At 44.5% G+C, this 24,493-nt stretch overlaps 1 protein-coding gene across 1 annotated transcript in view; it reads right to left on the reverse strand.

Annotated features, from left to right (window-relative positions):
* Positions 1 to 24,493, reverse strand: part of LTK (leukocyte receptor tyrosine kinase) — a 96,387-nt gene that overhangs the window by 66,518 nt on the left and 5,376 nt on the right. Inside the window, exons 3-9 of the mRNA XM_056851881.1 lie at positions 24,325 to 24,477; positions 21,433 to 21,649; positions 11,476 to 11,615; positions 9,808 to 9,945; positions 8,932 to 9,081; positions 6,026 to 6,126; positions 2,159 to 2,325 (exon numbers count right to left, since the gene is read on the reverse strand). Of these exons, the coding sequence (XP_056707859.1) occupies positions 2,159 to 2,325; positions 6,026 to 6,126; positions 8,932 to 9,081; positions 9,808 to 9,945; positions 11,476 to 11,615; positions 21,433 to 21,649; positions 24,325 to 24,477 (1,066 nt within the window). The remainder of the gene's footprint in view (positions 1 to 2,158; positions 2,326 to 6,025; positions 6,127 to 8,931; positions 9,082 to 9,807; positions 9,946 to 11,475; positions 11,616 to 21,432; positions 21,650 to 24,324; positions 24,478 to 24,493) is intronic.

A 24,493-nucleotide genomic window follows, 5' to 3' on the forward strand; every position in this document is an offset into this window, starting at 1 on the left:
TTGCGCCAAACAGCTGCTTAGAAAAAACAACTGATTAGCGGCAAGGCCTGGAGACCTGGCAACCCTGGCTTTCCTTCCTAGCCTCCTTTCCTTCCTTCCTTCCTTCCTTCCTTCCTTCCTTCCTTCCTTCCTTCCTTCCTTCCTTCCTTCCTTCCTTCCTTCGCAACCCTAGCTTTCCTTCCTAGCCTTCCTTCTTTTCCTTTCCCTTCCTTCCCTCCCTCCCTGGAGTCCTGGCAACCCTAGCTTTCTTTCCTAGCTAGCCAGCCAGCCAGCCTGCCTGCCTGCCTGCCTGCCTGCCTTCCTTCCTGGCAAACCTAGCTTTCCTTCCTAGCCTTCCTTCTTTTCCTTTCCCTTCCTTCCCTCCCTCCCTCCCTCCCTCCCTCCCTCCCTCCCTGGTGACCTGGCAACCCTAGCTTTCCTTCCTAACCTTCCTTCTTTTCTTTTTTCTTTTCTTTTCTTTTCCTTTCCCTTCCTTTCCTTTCCTTCCCTTCCCTTCCCTTCCCTTCCTTCCTTACTTCCTCACTTCCTTTCCTCCCTCCCTCCCTCCCTGGAGACCTGGCAACCCTAGCTTTCCTTCCTAGCCTTCCTCTTTTTCCTTTCCTTTCCCTTCCCTCCCTCCCTCCCTCCCTCCCTGGAGACCTGGCAACCCTAGCTTTCCTTCCTAGCCTTCCTTCCTTCCCTCTCTCCCTCCTCTGCATAGCCTCTCCTAGGGTTGCCAATCTCCAGGTGGTGGCTGGAGACCTGGCAGCCCTAGCCTCTCCCCCCCACGGGAGATCTACGCCTGGAATGGCCCCCGAATGATGTTATAAATGCGCAAATGGCCCTTGGCAAGAAAAAGGTTCCCCACCCCCACAGTAGGGGCTTTACATTTTTTTTATTTTGTATACCATAAAGTTATTTGTTTGCATTTACAATCTCTCCCTCCCTCTCCCTCCCTCTCTCCCTCATTTCAAAATTCTGTTTTGGGGTATTCCTACTGAGATTCACCTTGGTATACACAGATGACAAGGTTTTGCATTGCTCCATTCAGATTGTGACTGTGGCATATGTGGATCAGGGGCTTCAGCTCCCCCCCACATACAAACCACCTGCAAGGGTCCTGGTTGTGTACTATTTGGCCCATCGAGGAAACCTGTGGGTATGCTTGTGGGTTTCCCCAGCAGGCAAAATATCACCCCCAGGACTGTTTCAAGTTTGGAAAATGGGGGGGAAGGCTGCAGCCTCTTCTCCATGAGTTGCCATCTGAATTGGGCACCAAGTAAATGGGAATTGAGGAGAACTTGCAACTCACACATGACTGTTACACAGCATGGGAACCCTGGATCCATCCGGTGTCTCCATAATGTGTGTCTATGGGCAGAAGAGGCAGGACTGCATCTAATCCAGTTGTTTTAATTAGAATATAATAGGTAATCCAGACAGAAGACTCTCCACACACAGCGTCTGGTCATCAGATTGTTAACTAGTGATTAATCGTTGTTTAGTCACAAGCAGAATCGATCACATTAGATCTCTGTGTTCTTTTCAAGTTTGCAGCAGTGCCTTACCAGTAAGGTTCAAACCAGACATTATGACGCTTAAACAGTTGGATCATGGCATACTGCATATACAGCTCTGAAATTAGGCAAATAACACCCCTAGGGCCCTTTTGGCTTGGGAAAAAGGCATAGGAGGGAAGGCAGGAACCCCCCCCCCCAGTGGTCCTTAGCATTAACAGTCCCATGTGGGCGGCTCTTTAAAAGGCAATTCCCCATAGCTCTTGTGTGACTCTTGGGAATGTAAGTTGGGTCTGGACTAATTAAACATCATAACATTTAGTTTGAGCCTTAGTTACAGGTCCCTTAGTATTGTAGTGTGCATCAGTGTCTAGGTCTGAGAGTTTCTTTACACTGGACATAAAATCAAAGCCAACAGCTCTTAGAAGTGAGAGATGGTGCAAGGGCAGAGGTTTCCTTTGAATAAAGTAGTTTGAATATTTTAGCATGGGTATGGACCATGGGTATGGACTGGAAAATGGACCATGTTTACACTGACATGTATAATTTACACATACCATGGTAATGAATTGGACTGGATTGTCCTCCTCTGTAAAGCATAAGACACATTGATGGAGCTTATTATCATTATAATAATATATTGCTGATGTTGTTGTGCTTACCCCTTCTCAAGCGCTGGCATTTTTGCAGTTATGAGAAACCAGTGATCACTCCAGCTCCCTTTCCTTTCCCACACCAGTGGTGAGGCATTAAAAGCACCTGCCTCTTCTGGAGCAGACAGTGAGATGGTGCCATTATAGCGGCCAAAAACGTACACCGAGAATTGAACCTAACATGGAAGGTGACAGAGAAATAAAGTGCCAGAAAACAGTTGTGAATGAGAACTTTTTCAATATATGAACCAGGTTTGAAAACTGTAGGCTTCAGTGTATAATCTCTAAAGAGGCCACCCCTACATGGGACACGTAATGGACGAGTTGGCAAGATTTCTATAGCTTTGAGATTGCAATTTGCATGAAAAATGGAGATAGAAAATGTGTTCCCATGATCACACATATCAGCTCCAGAGAGCTGTATCGGCTGATACATTACATCTTCCTTGTGATAAAGGCCATGGGACTGGGCTACATGGGTGATTTTGTGTATATGAATTAAGTCTGTGCCTTCTGATTTTAGAAAATTATTCGAAATACAATAATGCTAACAGTCAGTAAATAGTTTGCTATCCAGACTGAAGGCGGCATCACTCCACATTGTAGAAAACTGGGGACAAAATCAGGAGCTCCAGGTGGAAGAAATAGGACATCGTTCCACCGCAGCTAACAAATTAATGCTTTGTATTGTAATTGTGCTTGCACCAAAATATTCTGTAAATAGCTAGAGTCATTTCGTCTTTCCCCCCAGCCAGGATACATAGTGAATTGCCTGACTTGTTAGACACAGATAAACAGTACAGTATGATATGCCTACTGGTTGAATGGCAGTCTGAACATAAGTACTACTATTAGGAAAAAAGAATCAGTGGATCCTCTCCAACCACCCTCATGAAGAACCCCTGAAATGAGATCATGGTTTCTACTTGTGCAAGTGAAATCACCTTCAGTCAGAACAGAATCTCTTCCAAGAATCTTTTCCTTCTCCATTTCATATCAGATCAGTCTATTCTACCTCTCACCAATGCTAAATTCTGCACCAGGCTCCATTCTGGCAGCTATACAGATTTAACAAATGTACATACTTGCTTATTTCATATAATTTGATCCTCTTCTTCCGGACTAGACTACTTGATTTCTTGAGAATGGAACCTGAGACATTTATTGTGAGGATTCCTTCTATGCTGAGATTAGGAGGGCATCTTGGAATGGGTGATTCCCACAAATTGCTCAGGGAGGCAGGAACAATTTCTTCAACTTCCTGTCTCCTGGGTGGGAGTTGCTCAGTTTCAGTTTGGTTACTTCACAAGCTAATGAAACCAATAACAGGAAGGAACAGAACCAAGAAGAAATATCGATCAAAACAGGTAAGTCATGGTTAGAAGCAAATGTGTAATAACCAGAGGAGCAATATGAGCAGGGGTTGGTGGGACAAGATGGCCTCCTAACTTCAGAGCAGAAGGAATCCTCACGGTAAGTATCCAAGGTTCCGTTCTCACTCTAAGGAGAAGGGCATGTTGGAATGGGACTTCCAACAGCAGTGTCCCAAGTGACGGGTGGAAATTAATGATCTTCAACCACATGCTGCACTACTCCACATCGAAATGCAGCATCGGCCGAACAGAAGGAGTTACGTTTGTAGTGCCTAACAAAGGTCGATATCGAAGACTATGTGGCCACCTTGCATATGTCTTCCACTGAGGCCTGATAGTCAAAAGCTGTATTTGTGTCTGCATTACTCAGAGTGGGCCATGATCCCTGCTGGAACTGAGATGTTACTTACCTTGTAGGCATGAGCGATGCACGGGCAAATTGTGTAGCTGATAGATGATCTGGATATCTTCTTCCCTTTATTAGGGGCTGTTAAAGAAATGAAAAGAAAGTCCATCTTCTTGATGGACTCAGTATGCCAGAGGTAGATTTTGAGGACTCTCCCGAGATCTAAGGAGTGCCACTCTCTCACCTTGGGGTGGCTGGAATGCAGACAGAAGGATGGGAGATGGCTCTCTTGACTCCAGTAAAAGGCTGAATTCACCTTGGGAATGAAGGTGGGATCTGGCCTGACCACCACCTTGTCCTTATGGAAGACACATAAGCCCTTTCCAGCCAACAAGGCTCCCAGTTCCAACACTCTTCTAGCCAAAGTTACCATTATGAGGAACAGAGTTTTCATATGCAGCCATTTAAGAGAAACATTCCTCAGGAGATCAAAGTAAGGTTTGTGTGTATGTTAAGTGCCGTCAAGTCACTTCCGACTCATGGTGACCCTATGAATTAATGTCTTCCAAAATGTCCTATCTTTTACAGTCTTGCTCAGGTCTCGTAAACTGAGGGCTGTGGCTTCCTTTATAGAGTCAATCCATTTCTTGTTGATTCTTCCTCTTTTCTTGCTGCCTTCAAGCATGATTTTTCCTAGCATGATTGTCTTTTCCAGTGACTCTTGTATTGTCTTGTTGAAGGGAAGTTTAGTTAGACTCAAAAGGACTATATGCAGTCTCCATGAAGGGAATCTGTGGACTATAGGAGGGCTGATCTGCATGACCCCTTTGAGGAAGCAGACAATATGAGGATGTCTTTATATAGGGACACCATCTACATACGTTTGTGACAATAACTGCTAACTGGCGACAAAGGGTGGATGCTTTTACCTTTTAATGAATGCCCTCTTGAAGGAAGGCCAACAGATGGCCCAGGCCAGGGTTGAGGGGGTTGACATACTTGCATTGGCATGACCTTGCAAAGGCTTTCCATGTGATATTGTAGATGTGCCTTGTTGAGGCCTTCCTGGAGGCCATGGTGGTATCTGAGACCACTGAGGAACAGAGGTCTTCTCAAGAGCCACACAGTCAGATGGAGCCACTCAGGATCTGGGTGTCATACTGGGCCCTGTTGCATCATGTCCAGACTCACTAGAATATTCCTTTACCTTTACCAAGAGTTCCACTAAGGAAGTAAACTTGGTATGCAAGGCCAATCTGAAGTTACAAAAATCACCTCTGACTCCTCTTCTGTAGAGCTTTCAGGATCACCGGGTGGGGTGGGCAGGCATACAGTAGGCTCTTGGGCCAAGGAGAGGTTAGAGCATCCGCTCTTTCTGACAGAAGGTGATGGTATCTGCAGAAGAATCTTGGTATTTGATAACTGGTTGATGAGGCGAACATATCCACCTCCAGAGTCCCAAACCTGGCTGTACTTTGTAGGAAGATATTCTGTTTGATGGAGCACTTACTACTGGGGGAGGGAGGAAGTAATTGTGATTTTCCTGCGTTTTGCAGTGGGTTGGACTAGATGACCCTTAAGGTCCCTTCCAGCTCTGTGCTTCTATGTTTCTAAATTGTTCCTGCCTCCCCAAGCAATTGGTAGGAATCAACCATTGCAAGATGCCCTCCTCCTCAGAGTGAGAAGCTGTATTCTTTATCCACTACCAATTTCTGCACCTGTACAGTATGATAATGAGATTGGGGCACATAAATAGCACAGCAGGTCTCTTGCACTAGATTGAATAGGAAAATAATCTCACGGCATCTAACATGCATCTGATGCTATGTGTTGTACAGTAGAAGTAGCAGCAATAATATTCAATTATTCATAGAGTGCTTTTTCTTCCAAATTAAGCAACATCAGACTCATTGATAGGGCACAACAAAACCTTCTCGCATCAAAGATAATATTGACCTCCATGTCAACTCTAACCTTACAAAGATTTCTTATGTGATTCTATTTAATTTTCTACATAACTTAAAAGGGTTGCTTGAAACAGGAATGGTTATAGCCTGAAGAGATAGAATGTACATTTTAATAAATAAATAAGAAATAGATTTCATACATCTCCATGCAATGAGGATCAGTTACATATGGATAAGAGGGCGAATGTACCTGGTAGGCTCCACTGGCAAGACTTGCTGGCAGACTGGCACTATACGCTCTGGCAGCAACATCTGTGTGATCACTGTCTGCATGCAGATACAGCATGTGACCTGAAAAAAAGAAGTTTTAATTGGATTTTTGTAGTGGATCTGAGGATGTACTTTGGCTGAACTCGCAGAAAAATTGACCCAGAATTTACTAAAAGTTGTGCGAGAGGCAGAGTAGATTCTAAAAGGTTCTCACTTCATGAGGGACCTAGCATGTTGATTAGACTAATTACACAGTTGATGTGTGTGGCATAATGGCTCTCACAAGCTCTGTTCCTGTCACTCAGAAGAGAAAAAGCTATGCAGCCTTCCTGGATCCTCCATCCAGCCTGGCTCTCCTTCTTTCTTTGCTACCCCTTTTCATTCTCTCTGGGTTGCTGTCATTTCCTAGACCTTCAAGAGAGCATCTCTTGCTAAAGAGCTAGTATTTCAGCACCCTTTTACAGTGTAGCCATTAAAAGGGTTCGCTCTGCAACTGCATCTCCCATTTGCCTCCTCACTCTAGCCTCTGTGGTGATTGATAGATGCACAAATGCACCCAGGGAATGGTGGGACTAATTTCAGCCCTCTCCCCCTGTTTTTTTTCTCTTCTGGGTAAGGGTGTCCAAACTGGGTGTGAAATAATTCCAGAGATCATACAAAATACGTCCAGATTGCTAGGAATGCACAGCACATCTGAGCCAGGATTCTAAAGAAAATATGAATAACCACAGTTCCTCTGAGCCTATTCTTTACTTATCCCTGACCTGGATAGCCAAGGCAAGCCTGATCTTTTCAGATCTCAGAAGCTAAGCAGGGTCAACCCTGGCAAGTATTTGGATGGGAGACCTTCAAGGAATACTAAGGTTGTGACGCAGAGGGAGGCAATGGTAAACTGCCTCTGAATATCTCTTGCCTGGAAAAGCCTCCCAGGAGTTGCCATAAGTCATATGTGATTTGATTGGGGTGGGGGTGGGGGGAGAGATGTTAAAGTTAAGGATAGGTTGTTAATTCTTGAAGTTGAGAACATAAGAAAGGCCATGCTGGATCAGACCAAGGTCCATCAAATCCAGCAGTCTGTCCAACATAGTGGCCAACCAGGTGCCTCTAGGAAGCCTACAAACAAGACAACTGCAGCAGCACTGTCCTGCCTGTGATCCACAGCACCTAATATAATAGGCATGTTCATCTGATCCTGGAAGAAGCCCCACTGCCCTCGGAGTTGCGTTCGAAGTTATGAGCATTCTGAAAGGGTCCATCCCTCTGGTTCATGGATGGAGCATCCTTCCTTTGTCCAGATGTGCATGAACATTGTTGCCATTGAAACAAAAACTGAAGTCTGAACTGGCTGAGAAAGCAAAGTTAGAACCCCTTGTGTGTGGTCTGGGGTCTTTATAGCCCACTGGTTCTTTCTCCTCCCTAACAGCAAATATCTTGTCTTTCATCTCTTTGTTCTTTCTTGGGGGGAGGTGATCAGCATTTCTAAAGAGCTGACTCATTCCCCTTTCCCCCTCAGTCTTCCTTTTGAGTCCTGTTAACATAAGGGATGGAGGAGCAGCACTCAGTAACCTCTGAACATAGATAAAATACAGACCTATTTGATGAGGCTTCTGGGGTGCAGGGCATTTCTTCACAACATATAATCTCTGAATGATACTGGAGGTTCTCACAGGCTATTAAAGCAGTCCAGTGACTGGCAGGTCCACTCATTCAGTGAGCTTGGTGACCAAACACCACAGAGAGGTTACATGTGCCACTACTAGTCCAAATGCCAGAACATGACAACAGTACCCATGTGTTCAATAGTTGGCACCTTTTCTGCAAGGTGTCCTCCTGATCACTTCTTGTGAAACACTATGAAGCTAAATTAGCTGTAGGATTCAGCATAACAGTTCCTTACTTAATATCACCCTAATGTTACGTGGTACAGAAAGCCTGTGGATGGAACTCTCTTCCCCATACTTGAGGGGTTTCACACTTTGCTGGCTGTGAGGCTTCCTGAATATTCTGGGAACTTCAAGGTATACAGATAAATATTACTTTGACATACGTTTCTGTGCCGCTGGTTTCTACTGTTTTATTGGAATTCTGTAAGCTGCCTCCTAATAGAAACAGCTGGGTATAAATATTTTAAATAAATGCCTTGGGGGCTTCATTTCTGACCGACATAGGCTGAACTGTATTGGACAGTACTATTGGACAGTACTGGGAGAAAAGGGATTCCCCTCTTGGCTGCTGTACCGGCAATGTTAAATCCCCGCTGTGTCACCAGCACCAAAACATCCCCCCACCCCGCTCTCAGCCACTACCAAGGTGCTCTGTTGCTTAGATTCAAGGCTGGCAACACAACACAGAAAGTGGGATTTAAACCCCTCTGCTGGTACATTTCAACATCCCCCCCCAATTCTCCAACCATTATGTCCATCCTGCACCAACTGTTTTGGGCAAGAAGAAATGCTGAGTCCAGCCAGGATTTCTCACAGGACCCCACCTTGTTTGATTCTTTGGTATGGAACATAATCCAATATGACTAAAACTCCAACTTTGAACACTACCACTTTACACCATTGGACTAACTCAGGTTTCAGAAAGTATTTGACAGAAATACTCCAGACTTCTTGAAATAATTTTGCCAAAAAGCTATAGGCTACTTCAAAGGGACTGGTGACAGAGAACATATATGACCCAGACTTCCTCTCCTGCCTGTTTCAGCTTTCATGCGAGGGGTAGGAGGGTAGAGATATGTATATCTCCTATCCCAAATTCTTTGATGTGACCTAGAAATATAGAGACTGGAACCATATGTCACTCACACATTCTCTGTCTCTGCTTCTTTAGAACAGTTCTGTATGTCAGGCCAAACTGAAGAATGGGAAAGGTGGAGCATACCTTCGGTAGCCTGCAAGGCAGAGCCTCCATTTGGATCTTTATGCATCTTTGAAAAGCTCTTAATCGACCAGGAACAATTCATGTTGCCCTCCAATGTCCAGCCACAGGCCCCTTCCTCAAAAGAGCAGTGTGCTCCCTCTGGGAAATTTTCTGTGAAGAAGAGTTGGGGTGGGGAACAAAAAACTTACTATGGGAAAAAAAGAGAATGAGTGTTATGAATGAACTAGTCTTTCTCTTGTTGAGTTTGGCCAGGAAACAAAATTATGCAAAGTCTACATTTCTACCAAGACATTACTTGTGGTCTCATTTCATTATGCAAAGTCTACATTTCTACCAAGACATTACTTTTGGTCACCATTTCATGCCCTGTAATTTAGCCTTCGTTGCTAAAACCAAGTTTATTTTTATGTAATTATTTATTTTTGTATTTATATTCTACCATCTGTTCTTATGCAAGGTCCCCGAGACATATTACAATAAAAACAAGAAGGTTAAATACAAAGTTTCATAAAAAACCACAGTAACATCACATAAAAAAGATGTACAGTTGAAAGGTCTTGATTGCTGCAGCCTGTGCTCCAGCTGGCAACTACCTACCTGGGAAGCAGCTGGGGGTACTAGCAAGAAAAGAGGGGGCAGCTAGGACCCAGAGCAGAATGAGACATGGGGTGACTTCTTGGTGGGGAGGGGGTTCTATACAGAGGAGGGATTCAGCTAAAGGCCCTGTAGGCGGTGCTGGTCCCACCTGTCTTCCCTTGCTGCTTTTGGGGACTAGAAAGGCAGGAGGGAATGAATTTGAAAATGTCACACAACTAAGCTGATAGATAGAAACCTCCTGAAAGAAACAGTTGGGAGAAGGAATAGATTTACACTCACCACAGACAGATCTATCACCTTCCTTGGTGGAGCAATCACTGTCAAAATCACACACCTGCAGGTGGCTGATGCAGCCTCCATTTGGGCAACGGACAGTAGAACCCTTGTTGTATTCAGAAAGATGTGGCTCATCTTTGTCTACAGAGAAAACAACAGAACCAGGAAGTCCGAACAAATGCCTTGATGAAGACTGTGAGTGCCCCATTATGAGCCCTTTCTTCTTTAGTCATTTGACAATGGAAGCAGTGGAAGATAATGACATCATGAATGGGGCTTCATGATGAAGAGTGAATTCTTGAAATCAGCACAAACAGAACTGAATGAATCTATACACAAGAGCTCTTGCAGAGTTGGCAAAGTGCCCTGCAGAAAGGAGAACTCACTTTGTGACTTGGGTCTGAGGATCTGAGCAGTCCCCCAATCTATTAAACCCCCAACAAATACCGCTCTAATGGTATTTGGTCACTTTCGGGATCTGAGGTGACTATGGGAAGGGCTCTATTTGAATTCACATCTGATATGAACATTCTACAGTGATTAATTTAGGATAACTGATTCACACTTGCAAACTATAATACAGTCAAAAAGAATGATGAACAAATAAGGGTGAACCAGCTCTAACTCAAGGCCAATCAAGGGTGAATAAGCACTGAAAAGTTACAGAAACAGGACAGAAACTATTTCTTTTTTTAAAAAAAACTAGCTGTCGTGTAGATTTTGATTTCTTCACTGATATTTGTATTTAGTGCTATAAGATATTTTTTTAAAGACAGGCAACATATTATTTCAGTTTTAGAAGATAATAAGTAAGCCTTAGAAGTTCAGTCTGAGGATAACAAAGAGGTGACCTTTTCAGGTGGTAGATTTACCACTGCTTCCTGCCCTGAGATTCCCTTGGGATGGCCATTGGGTCATCAATAAGGAAAATTTGTTGCCTATTTTTCAAATACTCCCCCCATCCTGTCATCATATGTCTTTGCATCTGCATTATACCGTTCAACAGCATGTTGATAAATCATCTGGTTCAGCTTAAATCACTCGTGGTCCCTTCCACTTTTATAAATGTTGTACTAAACAATTCCCTGGTATAAGAATTTAAAGCATCTGACCCACAGCAAGAATAAATCCCTTACTTAGGATATGGTTTTTAAAAATAAAAAAGGGAAAGGGGACTGGGAACAGTAATAAAGGAGAATTATAAAATCTAATAAAGCTAGAAATATATCCACAAAACCAATATGCTTATTTTAATTCCTTGTAAGCATCCATTAAAATTATGTTCCTTGTGCTTACAGTGATTGACAACTGACAACTTAAGATTTAAATGAATTTAGGACTTGACTTCATTTGCACTTGATTTAATTGAGGAAATACTTGCATTTACATATTTATGTTGATACTATATTGACATTATTATAACATATGGACAAGTTTGTCTTTTTCTTCATTTTAAAATACTACTAAAAAGTTTTGGACTTAAGGATTCCTTTCTGCAAAAATAGTTTTTATAAAAGTAACAGTCAAGTTCAGCATTTAGTTATCTACCCCATTGCATGATGCTGAGTTTTGTTTTGGATGTACAGCCAGCCCTGAGGTTCTTTTTGCTCAATGATTATATGAAACAAATATCTGGATTTTCCAGATTTGAACAGCTACGTGAACACATACCATGAAAGCAATTTCTGAACTGCAAAGAGCCCAAAGCCAAAAGACCCGAACTCTTTCTTCCACAGCTTGAATACAGCAGGGTGATTTCAAAGGGCCTGTCCATTCGTCCAATTGATCCCACCAGAACTTTCCACTTCATCCTGCACACAGTCAAGCAGTTATCATGCTAATAATATTTAATATTTATACAGTGCTTCTGAATGTTCAAAATGCTTCACATTACAGCATCTCAATTATTCCTACAACAATTCTGTATATAGAGTTGCCAGCCTCCAGGTGGTGGCTGGAGATCAGGCATCAGAGATCAGTTCACCTGGAGAAAATGGCTGCTTTGGAAGGCAAACTCTATGGCATTATACCCCTTGAAGTCCCTCCCCTCCCCAAACCCACCCTCCTCAGGCTCCATCCCCAAAATCTCAAGGTATTTCCCAACCCAGAGATGGCAACCCTATCTGTATGGTACGTTGATTTATTATCTTAACATTGAAAACAGAGGACTACGGATGCTGGCTTGCTTCAGGAGAGACTTGAACTAAGGAATTCCTGCTTCAAACATTTTAGCCACCATAATATAGCAGCTTGCATCAGGCATGTGGAACTTCTTAGAGATCACTGTTTAACTATTTTGCTTAAATAACCCTATAGAAAAGTCACCAATGCAAGCATTAATTACAACAGCAAATTACAACAGCTCACAGAGATTCCAATGTTATCTGTTGGATTATTTCAGTAAAGTTAAATGTTTAATTTCTAGTTAGACAATCCCATAATGTACACATCCATCCCTCTACTGCTGGTAAATTTGGGGGGGGCATGTCAGAGTATCAAGTTGATTGTAATAATCTGACAAGTAACAGCTGTGTGAGAGCTGTCAGATCTTGGAGATCTGAGAGGCCAAAGATGATGTCAGCAGAAGCAATAGCCTTGCTGGTACCAAAGGGAACTGCAGTAATCCAGATCTGGGCAGTTTGCTGATGTAATGCTTGGGAAGGTCCACAGGTGGCCTTAATGCAGATCAGGTGCAGTGGGTATATATAAGGCTATGTAACTGTGCTTCTGTAACACACTCAAATACAAATCAATTACAGCCTGGAAGTAGTAGTGGAGTAGTGTACGTGATGGTATGTTTTATCTGTGCACTGTAAATACAAGACACTGTTTCTTATAAAGCAAGACTGCTGGTGGTTATGTCCTGGAGGAACTCCTAAACCACTTGCTTCCACGTCAGGGCAGTGTTTCAAAAATTTACCAAACTTGTTTGCATAAACAGTAGATAGGAGTTATATTCCAAGGCAGGGGTGGGGAACCTTTTTTCCTCCAAGGGCCATTTGGATATTTATAACATCATTCACGGGCCATACAAAATTATCAATTTAAAAATTAGTCAACCAAGCCCCAAGCAGGCAGCTGCCCCAGATGACTCCCCCGCATAGGTAAGCAGGCAGGCATCCAACCAGTGGCATACTGGCCCATCTGGTGGCACAGGATGGTCTGTTGCACCAGCCGGGCGTAGCCATTGAGCCGCACGCTGGAGTTGCTCCTGCTCCGCATGGTCGGGGCTGGATTCTACAGCCTGCTCCTGCTACCTCTGCCTGCAGGGATGAAACGAGGACCCACTGGCTAAGAACTCCCCCCCGCACGTGCATTCTGGCCCTGCCTCCTTTAACCCCTCCATTGTCACCACTTCCTCCCCCAGCCATCTTGTAGTACAGAGGGAATATGTTTCTCCATGGCCCGAGTGGGAAAGGGTTAACATAGTATCTTGGGCAGTCCTAGCAGCTCCATAGCTAACGACTCTTCTGCAAGGGGAAAAAAAGGTTCCTTTTCTTGGCAAAACAAACTCACATCTGCCTTGAATAGAGGCTATTCCTGTCCACGGGAGAGGGCGGATTGCCAGTCTTAAATCCTTCTGAGCTAGAGATCTGCCAGGACCCAAGAAGGGCCAGACCAAATGATTTCACGAGCCTGGGCCCCTGGGCCTGACATTCCCCACCCCTGTTCCAAAGGCTGCAATACTATCTTCAACTCTCTATAAACTGGTGTTTACCCCTAATTTCAAATGTTGTTTTTCAAGTAAATTCTAAATTCTGGTACGTATCATGAATGGGTAACAGGTGAATGCTCACACCAACCAGACATAAATAGCAGCATTGCTATCAACAACAAAATATCAACAAACAAAAATTCCTGGGAATATTTCTTAATTTTAAGAAACATTTTTATGGTAAATGTGTACTATGATTTATGGTAAAGGTGTACTATGCAGGGAAAGCAAACACAAATATCTGCAAGGAGAAGACTGGCTACAGTTTATAGTGCTAGTTCTCATTTTCTACACAGGAAGAGATCAATTCCTGTTATGTCAAATTTGTTTCAGATTTCAAAGCTAGACCCTTCTCTGTAATAGAGGAACTCCTGACTGATCTCCTGGAATGCAGATGGCATTTGTGCATGAACAAATTAGCGCCATCAGCGAATTTACAAATCTTACATGCAGTCTCATCCATTCAATAACCCCTAATGAGAGTAGATTAAACAAAACCAGCAAATAGTTCAGCAGGTACAATGAAAAGGAATGAATAGACATTTTATTTATTTTATTAGACTTATAGCCTGCCCTCCCCAGCAGACTCTGGGCTCATAGATACCCTCTTTGCAACAGAACCACTAATTGCAACCACCATTTCAAGGCGGGGGTAAAAAGCCTTGCTCAGTATTGCTCAGTTTATTGCAAAAGCCATCCTGGTTGTCTGAAAAAAAATCTCAGTTCATGCCTTTCCCACTTTGAATGTGACAAAAGCCAGGGGTTTCTCATGGCTTTTACTACAATGTAGAACAGTGAACCAAGAACTTCTTCCTTTCTAGAGGTTTCTGATGTCTTCATAACCTTATTCTACTTCTACCAGCATGGATCCTTTTTCTTAAAGTTTATAAAAAGGCTTAATATTCTGTTTCATTCTCAGTGATGCAAGATATTGAAAGATAGTGATCAAGCATATCTCATTGCAACTCAGTAACCTTAGCATGCCCAGGGATTTGCTATTTTATGGCCGCATTCAAAAGTGAATAATTAAATCCAACCAGGGCCTGTCCAAGCAACGGTTTCCGTCTGCAGCTGGCAACTGGCCAGAAGGATTGGAGGGGCGGGAACATGTGTCCTGTCATCATGTCAACGTGCGACATCACTTCTGGTGAAAAATAAAAGTGGCGTCATAACATCAGGGTTGATGCTCTAGGATTCACCCAAAATTCTATGACCTCCAACATTATGATGTCACTTCCAGTTTTCACCAAAAGTGATGTTGTGCACTGGTACCCCTGCATTTTCCCCAATTGGAAACACTGGCAGAGAAGAGGGGGAGCTACCAGGATGCCTCCCACTAAAACAGAAAACCTGGCTTCCTTATTCTAACCTCTGTAACTTGTTGCTCCTGCGTGGTGCATAGGATTGCCAGCTCCAGGTTCGGAAATACCTGGAGATTTTGAGGGTGGAGCCTGAGAAGAGCGGGGTTTGGAGAGGGGAGGGACTTCAATGCCATAGAGTCCAATTGCCAAAGTGGCCATTTTTCTCCAGGTAGGGTTGCCAACCTCCAGGTACAAGTTGGAGATCTCCCGCTGTTACAACAGATCTCCAGCCGACCGAGATCAGTTCACCTGGAGAAAATGGCCGCTCTGGCAATTGGACTCTATGGCATTGAAGTCCCTCCCCTCCCCATGGCCTAAGACTCTGAGAGTGGGGTTGTCAGGCTCATGCCCGAAGAAGGGGAACCCCCTCTCTAGGAGCCCTTCCCTGGCACCGATCAGCTTGCCAGAGGGGCTTCCCAACAGCAAGAGGAGGTGTAGGTCTCCTTGCATTGCCAGCAACATGTCGGTGTCACTTCTGGTGCTTTCTGGCTTATTGTAGCTTATTCAAAACCTTACAGGCAAATATTTTGGTGTAAAAAGGTGAGTTTTGAGAGGCCTGAAATCTTTCTTTTCTGAAAGATCGCCTCAAAGCCCCACCTTTTTTCAACTGTATTACTCCTGCATACTGCGGTGCTTGGCAACGGTTTTGGTGCCATTTTCTAAATGAACAAAAATGTCCTCTCTCTATCTGGCCAGTCATGCAGCCAGCATAATACCATTGTGGAACCATGTAGCCAAATTTTTCTATGAAACCAAAACAGAGTGAGAACAATTCTTCTTGCTGGTCTTCAGAGTGGGAAAACATGTTCTGTTACATTATTGCTGAAATGGCCAGCAGTGTTTGCAGGAATTGATATTTTAAAATAACTCCCACCCAGAGGGTTGCCAAGTGCCCGGTTGGTGGCGGGTAAAATTCCGCCAATCCACTGGGCTGCCTGCCAACCAGCTGAGGGCCGGCAGGCAACTTGTGTATGCACGACACACTCTAGCAACCTCCGCAGAAACTCTATGGAAACCATAGAGTTTCAGCCGACATTGATAGAGCGTCCGTGTCGCTTCTGAGTAAACCCGGAAGTAATGTAGGCGCGTTGCGTGGGCTGCACGCGCATCACACCAGGCGTGCGCACACCGTGTGATATAGAAAGGCTCCAGCCGATGGAGCCACGTCACCTGGTAAGCCTACCCACCCATCTAATGTTTGGCTAAAATGTACTCATTATTGAGTGCCAGTAAGGTATAGTAGATAGAATGTTGAATTGGATCTGGGAGATGCAGACTAAAATCCCCATTCTGCCATGGAAACTTGCTAGTTTCCATTTGGCTAGTCAGATACTCTTAGGCTAACCTACCTCACAGGATATTGTCAGGATAAAATGGAGGAGAGGTGGAGCCTGGAAATTTCCTGGAATTACAACTGGTCGCCAAACTACAGAGGTCAATTCCCTTAGAGGAAATGACAGCTTTGGAGCGCGGACTCTATGGCATCATATCCCCACTGAGTTCCCTCCAGTGCCCAGACTCTGGCCTCCCACATCACCATCCCCACAGCTCCAAGAATTTCCCAAGCCAGAGCTGGCAACCCTAGAATGTAAGCTGCTTTGGGTCCCCATTGGAGACAAAGGTGAGGTATAAATGAAGTAAATAAATAATACTAGCCTCCAACAGAACAAAATCCAGTGGAGGGGGCTTGGAGAAAACAGCTCAACTTTCCATTTTGGACAGGTGACGGATGGGCACACCCCCTTATAAAGCACTGTCATCTCTCACTAGTGAATTTCCCACTCTAATGGGTGCAGCGTTTTCAAGGGGCAGGGACTCAGATGCTCCTGGATTTCTGCTGGTGATTCTGCGGTTCTCCTGATACTCTAGACCAGGGGTCGGCAAACTCATTAGTCAAAAGAGCCAAATATCAACAGTACAACGATTGAGATTTCTTTTGAGAGCCAAATTTCTTAAACTTAAACTATATAGGTAGGTACACTGTTTATTAACTTAATAAACTTTAATTAAAGTTTTAAGTCTTAATTAAACTATAGGTACACTGAATAAAACTTGATATCATACTTAATAGTGATCTTATTTATTGATAAAAATTAAATTGTAAGTCCCTGCCATTTCCCCCTCCCCGTCCGGAGTCCTCGTCTGGAGGCCTGGTCTACCGCCATAAAAGCCTATTGGTAGACCTGGCCTCTGGCTGAGTCCCATTGGGAGGCCAGGTCTACCCATTGGCTTTCTTGGCAGTAGACCTGGCCTCCAGAGGCCCATAGAAGCCAATTGGTAGACCTGGCCTCTGAAGGGGGACTTTTCCCCCTCCTCGGAGTCCAGGTGTACTGCCAAGAAAGCCAGTGGGTAGACATGGCCTCCCAATGGGACTCAGCCGGAGGCCAGGTCTACCAAAGGAAGCCCGCCCGGCCCAACAGCTGATAGGGAGCGGGGGGGCAGGAACCGCCGAGCCGCCCGCCCAGCAATCGTGTGGCTAGAGGGGAGGGGAGGCTTTAGCCTCCCAACCATTGAGGGAAAGGGAAAGGGGGACCCGGCCATTCTCCATGGTGTGTGGGGGGGAGACAGCGCGCCCGCTCTCTCTCTCAGGCGTGCCGGCTCCGCAGCCCGGCTGCCGGCACGAGCAAGCGCAAGAGCAGGGGCTCCGAACCAAGTTCGGAGAGCCGCACTCAACGGGCCAAAGAGCCGCATGCGGCTCTGGAGTCGCAGTTTTGAGACCCCTGCTCTAGACATTTCTTTGGGGAAAAGAACCACCATACATGGGATTTTGAGAATTCGGATCAGAAAAGGCTGGGTCAAGAGAGCATCGAGCCCAAGGTTAAATTCCCATGCATAAAAGACCACACACACAGAGAGAAAACAAGCTGCCTATCTTTTATGCCTTATCCTACATCTGTTTGTTCAGTACAATAGATCCCCCAGTAATGAACTACCACCACTTTCCCCCCCTTTTTTTGCTTTTGCTGCTGCTGCTGCTCATATCTCAGGCTCAACAGCTCCAATTCATCGTCAGATCACTTTGTTATAGTGTATTGCTGTAGCCAGGAACTCATAGCACTGAGTCACTCTCCATTACCACTATGGTCAATTATATCAAACAGCCTTCCAAAATTTAATCGTGAGTACATTGTGTGACGGATATAGACTCTCAGCACTCTAGACAGTGCAGGGCCCTAGCAGCACCAATACATTTTTCTCCACGATACGATTTTGTGGTGACTTGGGAGTGGACTTTGTCCCCTACCCAATCATGGATAGGGGAAAGGGAAGATGCAGCAATGCCACCAAACCTAGAATATGCTCCCCAAAGCCCAAGGGATTAGGCACAGGGTTTCACCAAAGCCTCAGCACTCTGATTAGCACTGAATAAACAAACAACAGAGGAAAACAAAAAAAAGGCAACAATTGCATCACTGAATAATCCCTGAGCATATGCAAAGTGCAGTGAAAACCCAGTAGCCAAACCCATTAAAAGCAAAAAAACAAATATGAAGTTTATTCTAATGAGAAAAGGGAATAAAGCAGTGGAGACAGGGAGTACTGGCTTAGAAGTCAAGCTCAAAAGAAAAGATTAAACAGGTATAGCTATTTACTAAGCATTTGCTTGCATCAGGGTCTCTCTCACACTGGGGTCCCGTTCCTTGGACCCAGGGCACAGCTCATGACTGAACCTGAGCAACCCTGCAGAACACAAAGAACACCCCTGCCAAGTAACTCTTGGGCTTTTTATAATATTTACAGATATCAAGTTTAGGCTATAATATTTACAGATATCACATTTAGGTCATTGGGCCACTACTGTGTGGAGTCCTGTGGTTCCTAAAGATCCCACCTGAATCCCTCAACATCTAGGTGGGAAGGCCTCTCACTTAAGCTTATTTTCCTGGAAGGAACAATCACTGTTGATGGCTATCTATTCCAAGAGAGTGGCCAATCTCCAGCACCCCACTGTGACCCCAAGCCAAATAGCCACATCACTTGATTTCACTGCCCCAGCCCAACTCAGTTCAGATTGCATGCAGACATGCAAAAGGACGGGGACAACTTGTTTGGTTGAATGATCTTTGGATCATCCCAGTTCTTTACAGAACAGCGTACAGAATGTGAAAGAATGAGAAGTAGCTTTATATCTTCAAAAATAAATGTGTGAACTATCTACTGGTATGATGGATCTTTGCTCAGGTATTTCCTCATGCAGCTGGATTTTGGCAACCCTCATCTTCCAGATTTAACTGCAGCAGCTTCTCCCCGTGCCATAAATAAGCCCTCTGCTACACTCAGTCCAAGCAGAAGCTATTCAGAGCCAATTTAATTTCCTTAATGGAACCCAGAACAAAGCCCTTTGTATACACAGCAGAAGATGGATTGTCGCAGCAAGAATTCAGATAAGCTCAGCCTGGCAATACTTTTACTATTGATTTTGTGTCACGAGAACACAACTTACTATAAGCTGGCTAATATTACTCTACTTGTAAATACAGATATTAAAGTCGCGGTGAGTGGCTCAACAGGTTTCTGGGCAAAATGAAGCTAAAGAAAACAAGTTTGAAGAAGCATACAAAGTTCAATTTGATGCAAGAAGTAAGTAGTGCTACTACAAGGCAGCAGCAGCAACTATGTAGCAAACACTGGAACGTGATTTAAGCAGTTTTCTGTCACTGACACAAGAGATTCCAAGAAGCATTTGTGAAAATGCTCCTGGCTATTTCCACTGTTCTTCACAAGTGGTTTCAGAACAGGAGCCTTACGTGCTTTCCTATGTTTGAACAAAAAGGCAGGATTTGTCTTTCCAGCACAGACAACTCCTGAATTGGAAGGAAGAGTAAAGAAGAAATCAAGGCAAAGCAATCCCTTGCTACAAGTAAGAATGTTGAGCTTTGGTCTGAACTAGTGTGATGAGTCACAGCTAAGTCTGGTTTCACAAACAGGTTCAAGCAAGGTCAGCTGATGCAACTAGAAACGTCTCCCTGGATTGCTTCTCATTATATTTTTACAAGACCCTTTGGGGAGTCACGTTTGCCATTAAGTTGTATGAGAGAGTAATGGAATACAGACGGCAGCACACACCTCTGCATCTCTTCTTTGCAAAATAAACTGAGGGACTGCTTCACATTCTAAAATTAGATTTTTATGCACTTTAAAGGTTGGATTGCCTAAGAATGCCTTTGTGGGTTTTTCTTTCTAAACAAGACAGGGAGGAGCCTGTAATGAATACACAAAATTGAAATAGTATTCTGTGTATTACATTACTTTCGTATTCTGTGTCAGGCACTCTGGATTCAAACTCTTCTCTTGAGGATTACTGGTTACTTTCACTGAGCACTCCACCACCAAGCGCTGATGAGGTTTCGCAACTGAAGCTTCTGTAAACTTTGCCCCTAATAAATCACTCTGTAATGTGTCCTCTGAAAATGCATTTACAGGGATTAAAAATATCATTGTTTTTTCCTCCTTACATGTAAATACAGTCAGAGCCACATGAACCTCTGGACTCCTCAGTACCAACTAAAGCCAGCACAGTGTAATGGTTAAGAGTGGCGGACTCTAATCTGGTAGAACAGGGTTCGATTCCCTACTCCTTCACGTGAAGCCTGCTGGGTGACCTTGGGCCAGTCTCAGTTCTCTCAGAACTCTCTCAGCTATGGTTTCCAGGTCCTTCTTCATTATCGGTGGGAGGTTTTGGGGCAGAGCCTAAGAAGGGCGGGGTTTGGGGAGGTGAGGGACTTCAATGCCATAGAGTCCAATTGCCAAAGTGGCCATTTTCTCTAGGTGAACTGATCTCTATCGGCTGAAGATCAGTTGTAAAAGCAGGAGATCTCCAGCTACTACCTGGTCATTGGCAACCCTACTCTCAGCCTCTCCCACCTCACAAGGTACCTGTTGTGGGGAGAGGAAGGGATTGCGATTGTAAGCCAGTTTGAGATTCCTTAAGGTAGAGAAAAGCGGGATATAGTTGCCAATTCTTCTCCCTCCTCCTCTTCTTCAACACACTGGATGTCAGCGGCAAGTTTCTGTCATGGCCTCCATGTAGGGTTGCCAATCTCCAGGTGGGGCCTGGCAGTCTCCCAGAATTACAACTGAACTCCAAATGACAAAGATCAGTTCCCCTGGAAAAAATGGCTGCTGTGGAGGGTGCACATTATGGCATTATACCCTACTGAGCACATGGAAGAAGGACTTCTGCTTGTAAAGAAAGGCGATTTGAACTCTGGGGAAATTCTCTTTTAGCTCTAGTGCCCCTGCTGAACTTCACTTGTTGCCTGGATTTGGTAGGATCCAGTTATTTCATCTGCACTGTGGTTGCTACTTGAAACCAGAAGGTTTTCAAAATGTGGATGAAAAGATCCTAAAGGGTCCAACCCATCCCCTGAAAACTCTAATCCTGGGCGTGTGCCTAACAGCCACGAGGGCTTCCATCCAAGGGAACCTGCTCCATAAATACTCCCAGATTAACTTTGGCTCAGAGAAACACAGTCATCCCTAGATAAAATCAAAAGGACCGGGGGAGACCTATCAATGAAACTTTTAATAAATTGGAAGAATAAATCTTACCATGCATCTTCTTCCTGGCCCTCTTGCAGAGGCATGGTGATGCTGTAGTTAGAATCCACATATTGAATTTCCGCAGAAAGTCCTGCTAGAGTGGCGTCCTGCACATACGCCGCCAGTTCCAACATACAGGAATCAGAGCTCCAGGGCAGGACTGGGCTGTGGAGGCTGAACCTGCACTTCTCTGAGCTCCTGCTGAAGTTCAGCAAAAGAATGCTCCCTATGAGGAAGAAGAAGAAAACAAGGAAAAAATGAGTTTATAGCAAAAAGGAAGCAAAAAAGAGAGAGTCTGACTGAAAACCATGAGCCTAAGGATGAAGGAAAGAAGAAAACACACAGAGAAAGGTAATGAGAAGTAGGAAGAGGAAGACAAAGAGGACAAAAAGAAATTGAGTTGGGGGAGGAATAGGGTAGAAACAAGTGGGCTGAAACAGTAATATATTCACTGTGCCTTATCAAGCAGAGTTATACTTTTCTAAATCCATTGATGTCAATAGGATTAGAATGGTACAACTCTATTTAGGATTGAGCGAGACGCTTTGCAACCAGAGTTTCCCAATGGATAACATAATGTTATATACAACAATTCAGAGCTAAACTCTACTGAGTCCAATAGGATTTACTCCCATATACCAGATTACCGATAAAAGCAGCAGAATTACACGCACTGGGTGGGTGGTGGGTGGGGGAGCCAGTTTTGAAGCAGCAGATCAAGTTTAAAAAGATCATGTAAAATCAACCCACAGTAGTTTCAAGGAAAAGGGAAGACAAGAATCAACAAAAAGCCTGGTCGAGCATGTACATCTTTTACTTGGTACCAATAGGCTCAGCCCCAGGCAAATAAAACTGGGGTCCCACAAGAAAGCGGGCACGATTCTTGGAACAACACTCCTGCCTCAGAGAAAAGAGGCAGGAGAGGAAAGGCCTCAAATGAAGATCTGAACTTCTTCTCAAAGAGAGACATTGGGCCACAGGCCCACATCTAAAAATGGAGGGAAATGTATATATATTTGAAAAGGTGAGTGCCTGCAGAGAATTTGAGAGAGGCTTAGGTTCACGTTATGATTTTAAATATTAGATGGCTTTAAAACATGTGGGAAGATACAGCATGAGGCAGCATAGCTAGGCTTACCAGGTCCCTCCTTTGCTCTGGCAGGAGGCTATTGGGCTGTGGGCGCAATTGCGCATGCGGGGCACTTCTGGTTTACAACCGGAGGTGCCGCCTTGCGAGGGGCCTTTTCCTTAGTTTGAGTGGTAAAGCAGCCCTTTACCACTCAAACTAAGAGGAAAAGGCCCCTCACAAGGTGGCACTTCCGGTTGTAAACCGGTTGTAAACCGGAAGTGCCGCATGTGCGCACCGGCGCGCGCATGCACATTTGCCAGCCGACCCTCAAGTGATCGGCGGGCAGAGGGGCAAATTGTCGAGGGTTTGCCTGCCACCACTGGGCACCTGGCAACCCTAAGCATAGCCAAGTCAAGAACAAAGATTACAAGGCAAATACATTACAAGGCCTGAGGAGTACCTGTCACCTAGAAGAGGTAGGCCTTTGGGAAGGCAGGAAACCCAGCTATTCATAGATTCCTTCCATTTGCAAACTGCAGCTCTTGGATGAGCTCTACCTACTACCTTGCAATGAGCTTTAGAGCAGCGGCAAAACCTACTTCAAAAGCTTAGCCCAAGAGAGAGAAAAATCCCTATCTCTCTTCTGAGTGGGAGAGGAGAAGGGGCAGTTCACTTTGTTGTGCTGAGCTTTGAAACAGAATGAACTGTTCTTCTGTCTAACTGTTCAGCTCTGAAATAGGCAGCCTCCTCCATAACTCAATGTGACCAAATGAGCTGCCCCTTCCCTTCTCCCATACAGAGAACCATGGGACACTTCTCCCCTTTTATGCTTAGTGCTGGAACCAGAAGATGCAGTAGAAGAGACCAACACAGGTTTTGCCTGCTCCAAAGCTCAATGAGATATGAAAAAAATCCTTTTCCCCTCATGCCTGTCCAGTGTGGTGTAGTGGTTAGGAGCGGAGGACTCTAATCTGGAGAACCAGGTTTGATTCCACACTCCTTCACATGAGTGACGGACTCTAATCTGGTGGACCAGGTTGGTTTCCCCATTCCTCCACATAAAGCCCGCTGGGGACCTTGGGCCAGTCACAGTTCTCTCCGGACTCTTTCAGCCCCACCTACCTCATAGGTGTCTGCTATGGGGAGAGGAAGCAAACACCGGTTTGAGACTCCTTAAAGGTAGAGGAAACCAGGGTATAAAAACCAACTCTTCTTCTTCAATGGCAAATGTCAGGGAGGGGAAGGAGACACCACATGGGTGTGGGCAATGATGTGGTTCCTTACTAACCATCTTTGTTATGGGGAGGGAGAAGGAGAACTGGGTGATAGCAAACCATGTCATTGGGCTAGGTCCCACAGTTCCTGCAGCCAGCATTTCTGGAGAAGCACAAGAAGCAGCCCTGGAGAAGCAGTTCCCACACCACTGCTAACAACATGAATTGGTTCTTGGTGTCAGCTGGTCCTGGGTTTTTACTTCCTATGGGAGGAAGTGTGCAGGATTCTCATGAAGGAAGGAAGAGCTAGTTCTTTGCAATGGAGGCTCTATTTAAATCCTACAATATATCTATTGTACCCATTATAATTATTTTAATACATAAACAGCATTTAGCACATGATGCAGTGTAATGAATGGAGAGTTTTCATATGGAAAATATTCTGTATGTCAGTGCCATTTGCATGAGCCAAAGACTGACTAATATGAAAAATCAATTCGCTTTCAACCATTAATTTTTGTTTGGTGCTTTGCACTCTCAAGTACAGTGCAGGGTACTTCTGTGGATCCAACTAAATGAAGGAAAAGACAGTTAACCCCAAGATGTACAAACAACAACCTTTTAGATCTCTGTTGGATGAGCTGTTCTCCATGATCTGCTGCTGTTCCTGTGAAGTCAAAGCAACCACTGAAGATAACGTCCAGTCTGGTTTTCCAGAGGCATCCATTGATGTAACCCAGGAGCAATTCCGTCCAAAGTTACATGGGGTTTCTGTCATTGGAAACAC

The sequence above is a fragment of the Euleptes europaea genome, chromosome 6, assembly GCF_029931775.1.
Source record: "Euleptes europaea isolate rEulEur1 chromosome 6, rEulEur1.hap1, whole genome shotgun sequence".
Taxonomy (NCBI): Eukaryota; Metazoa; Chordata; class Lepidosauria; order Squamata; family Sphaerodactylidae; genus Euleptes; species Euleptes europaea.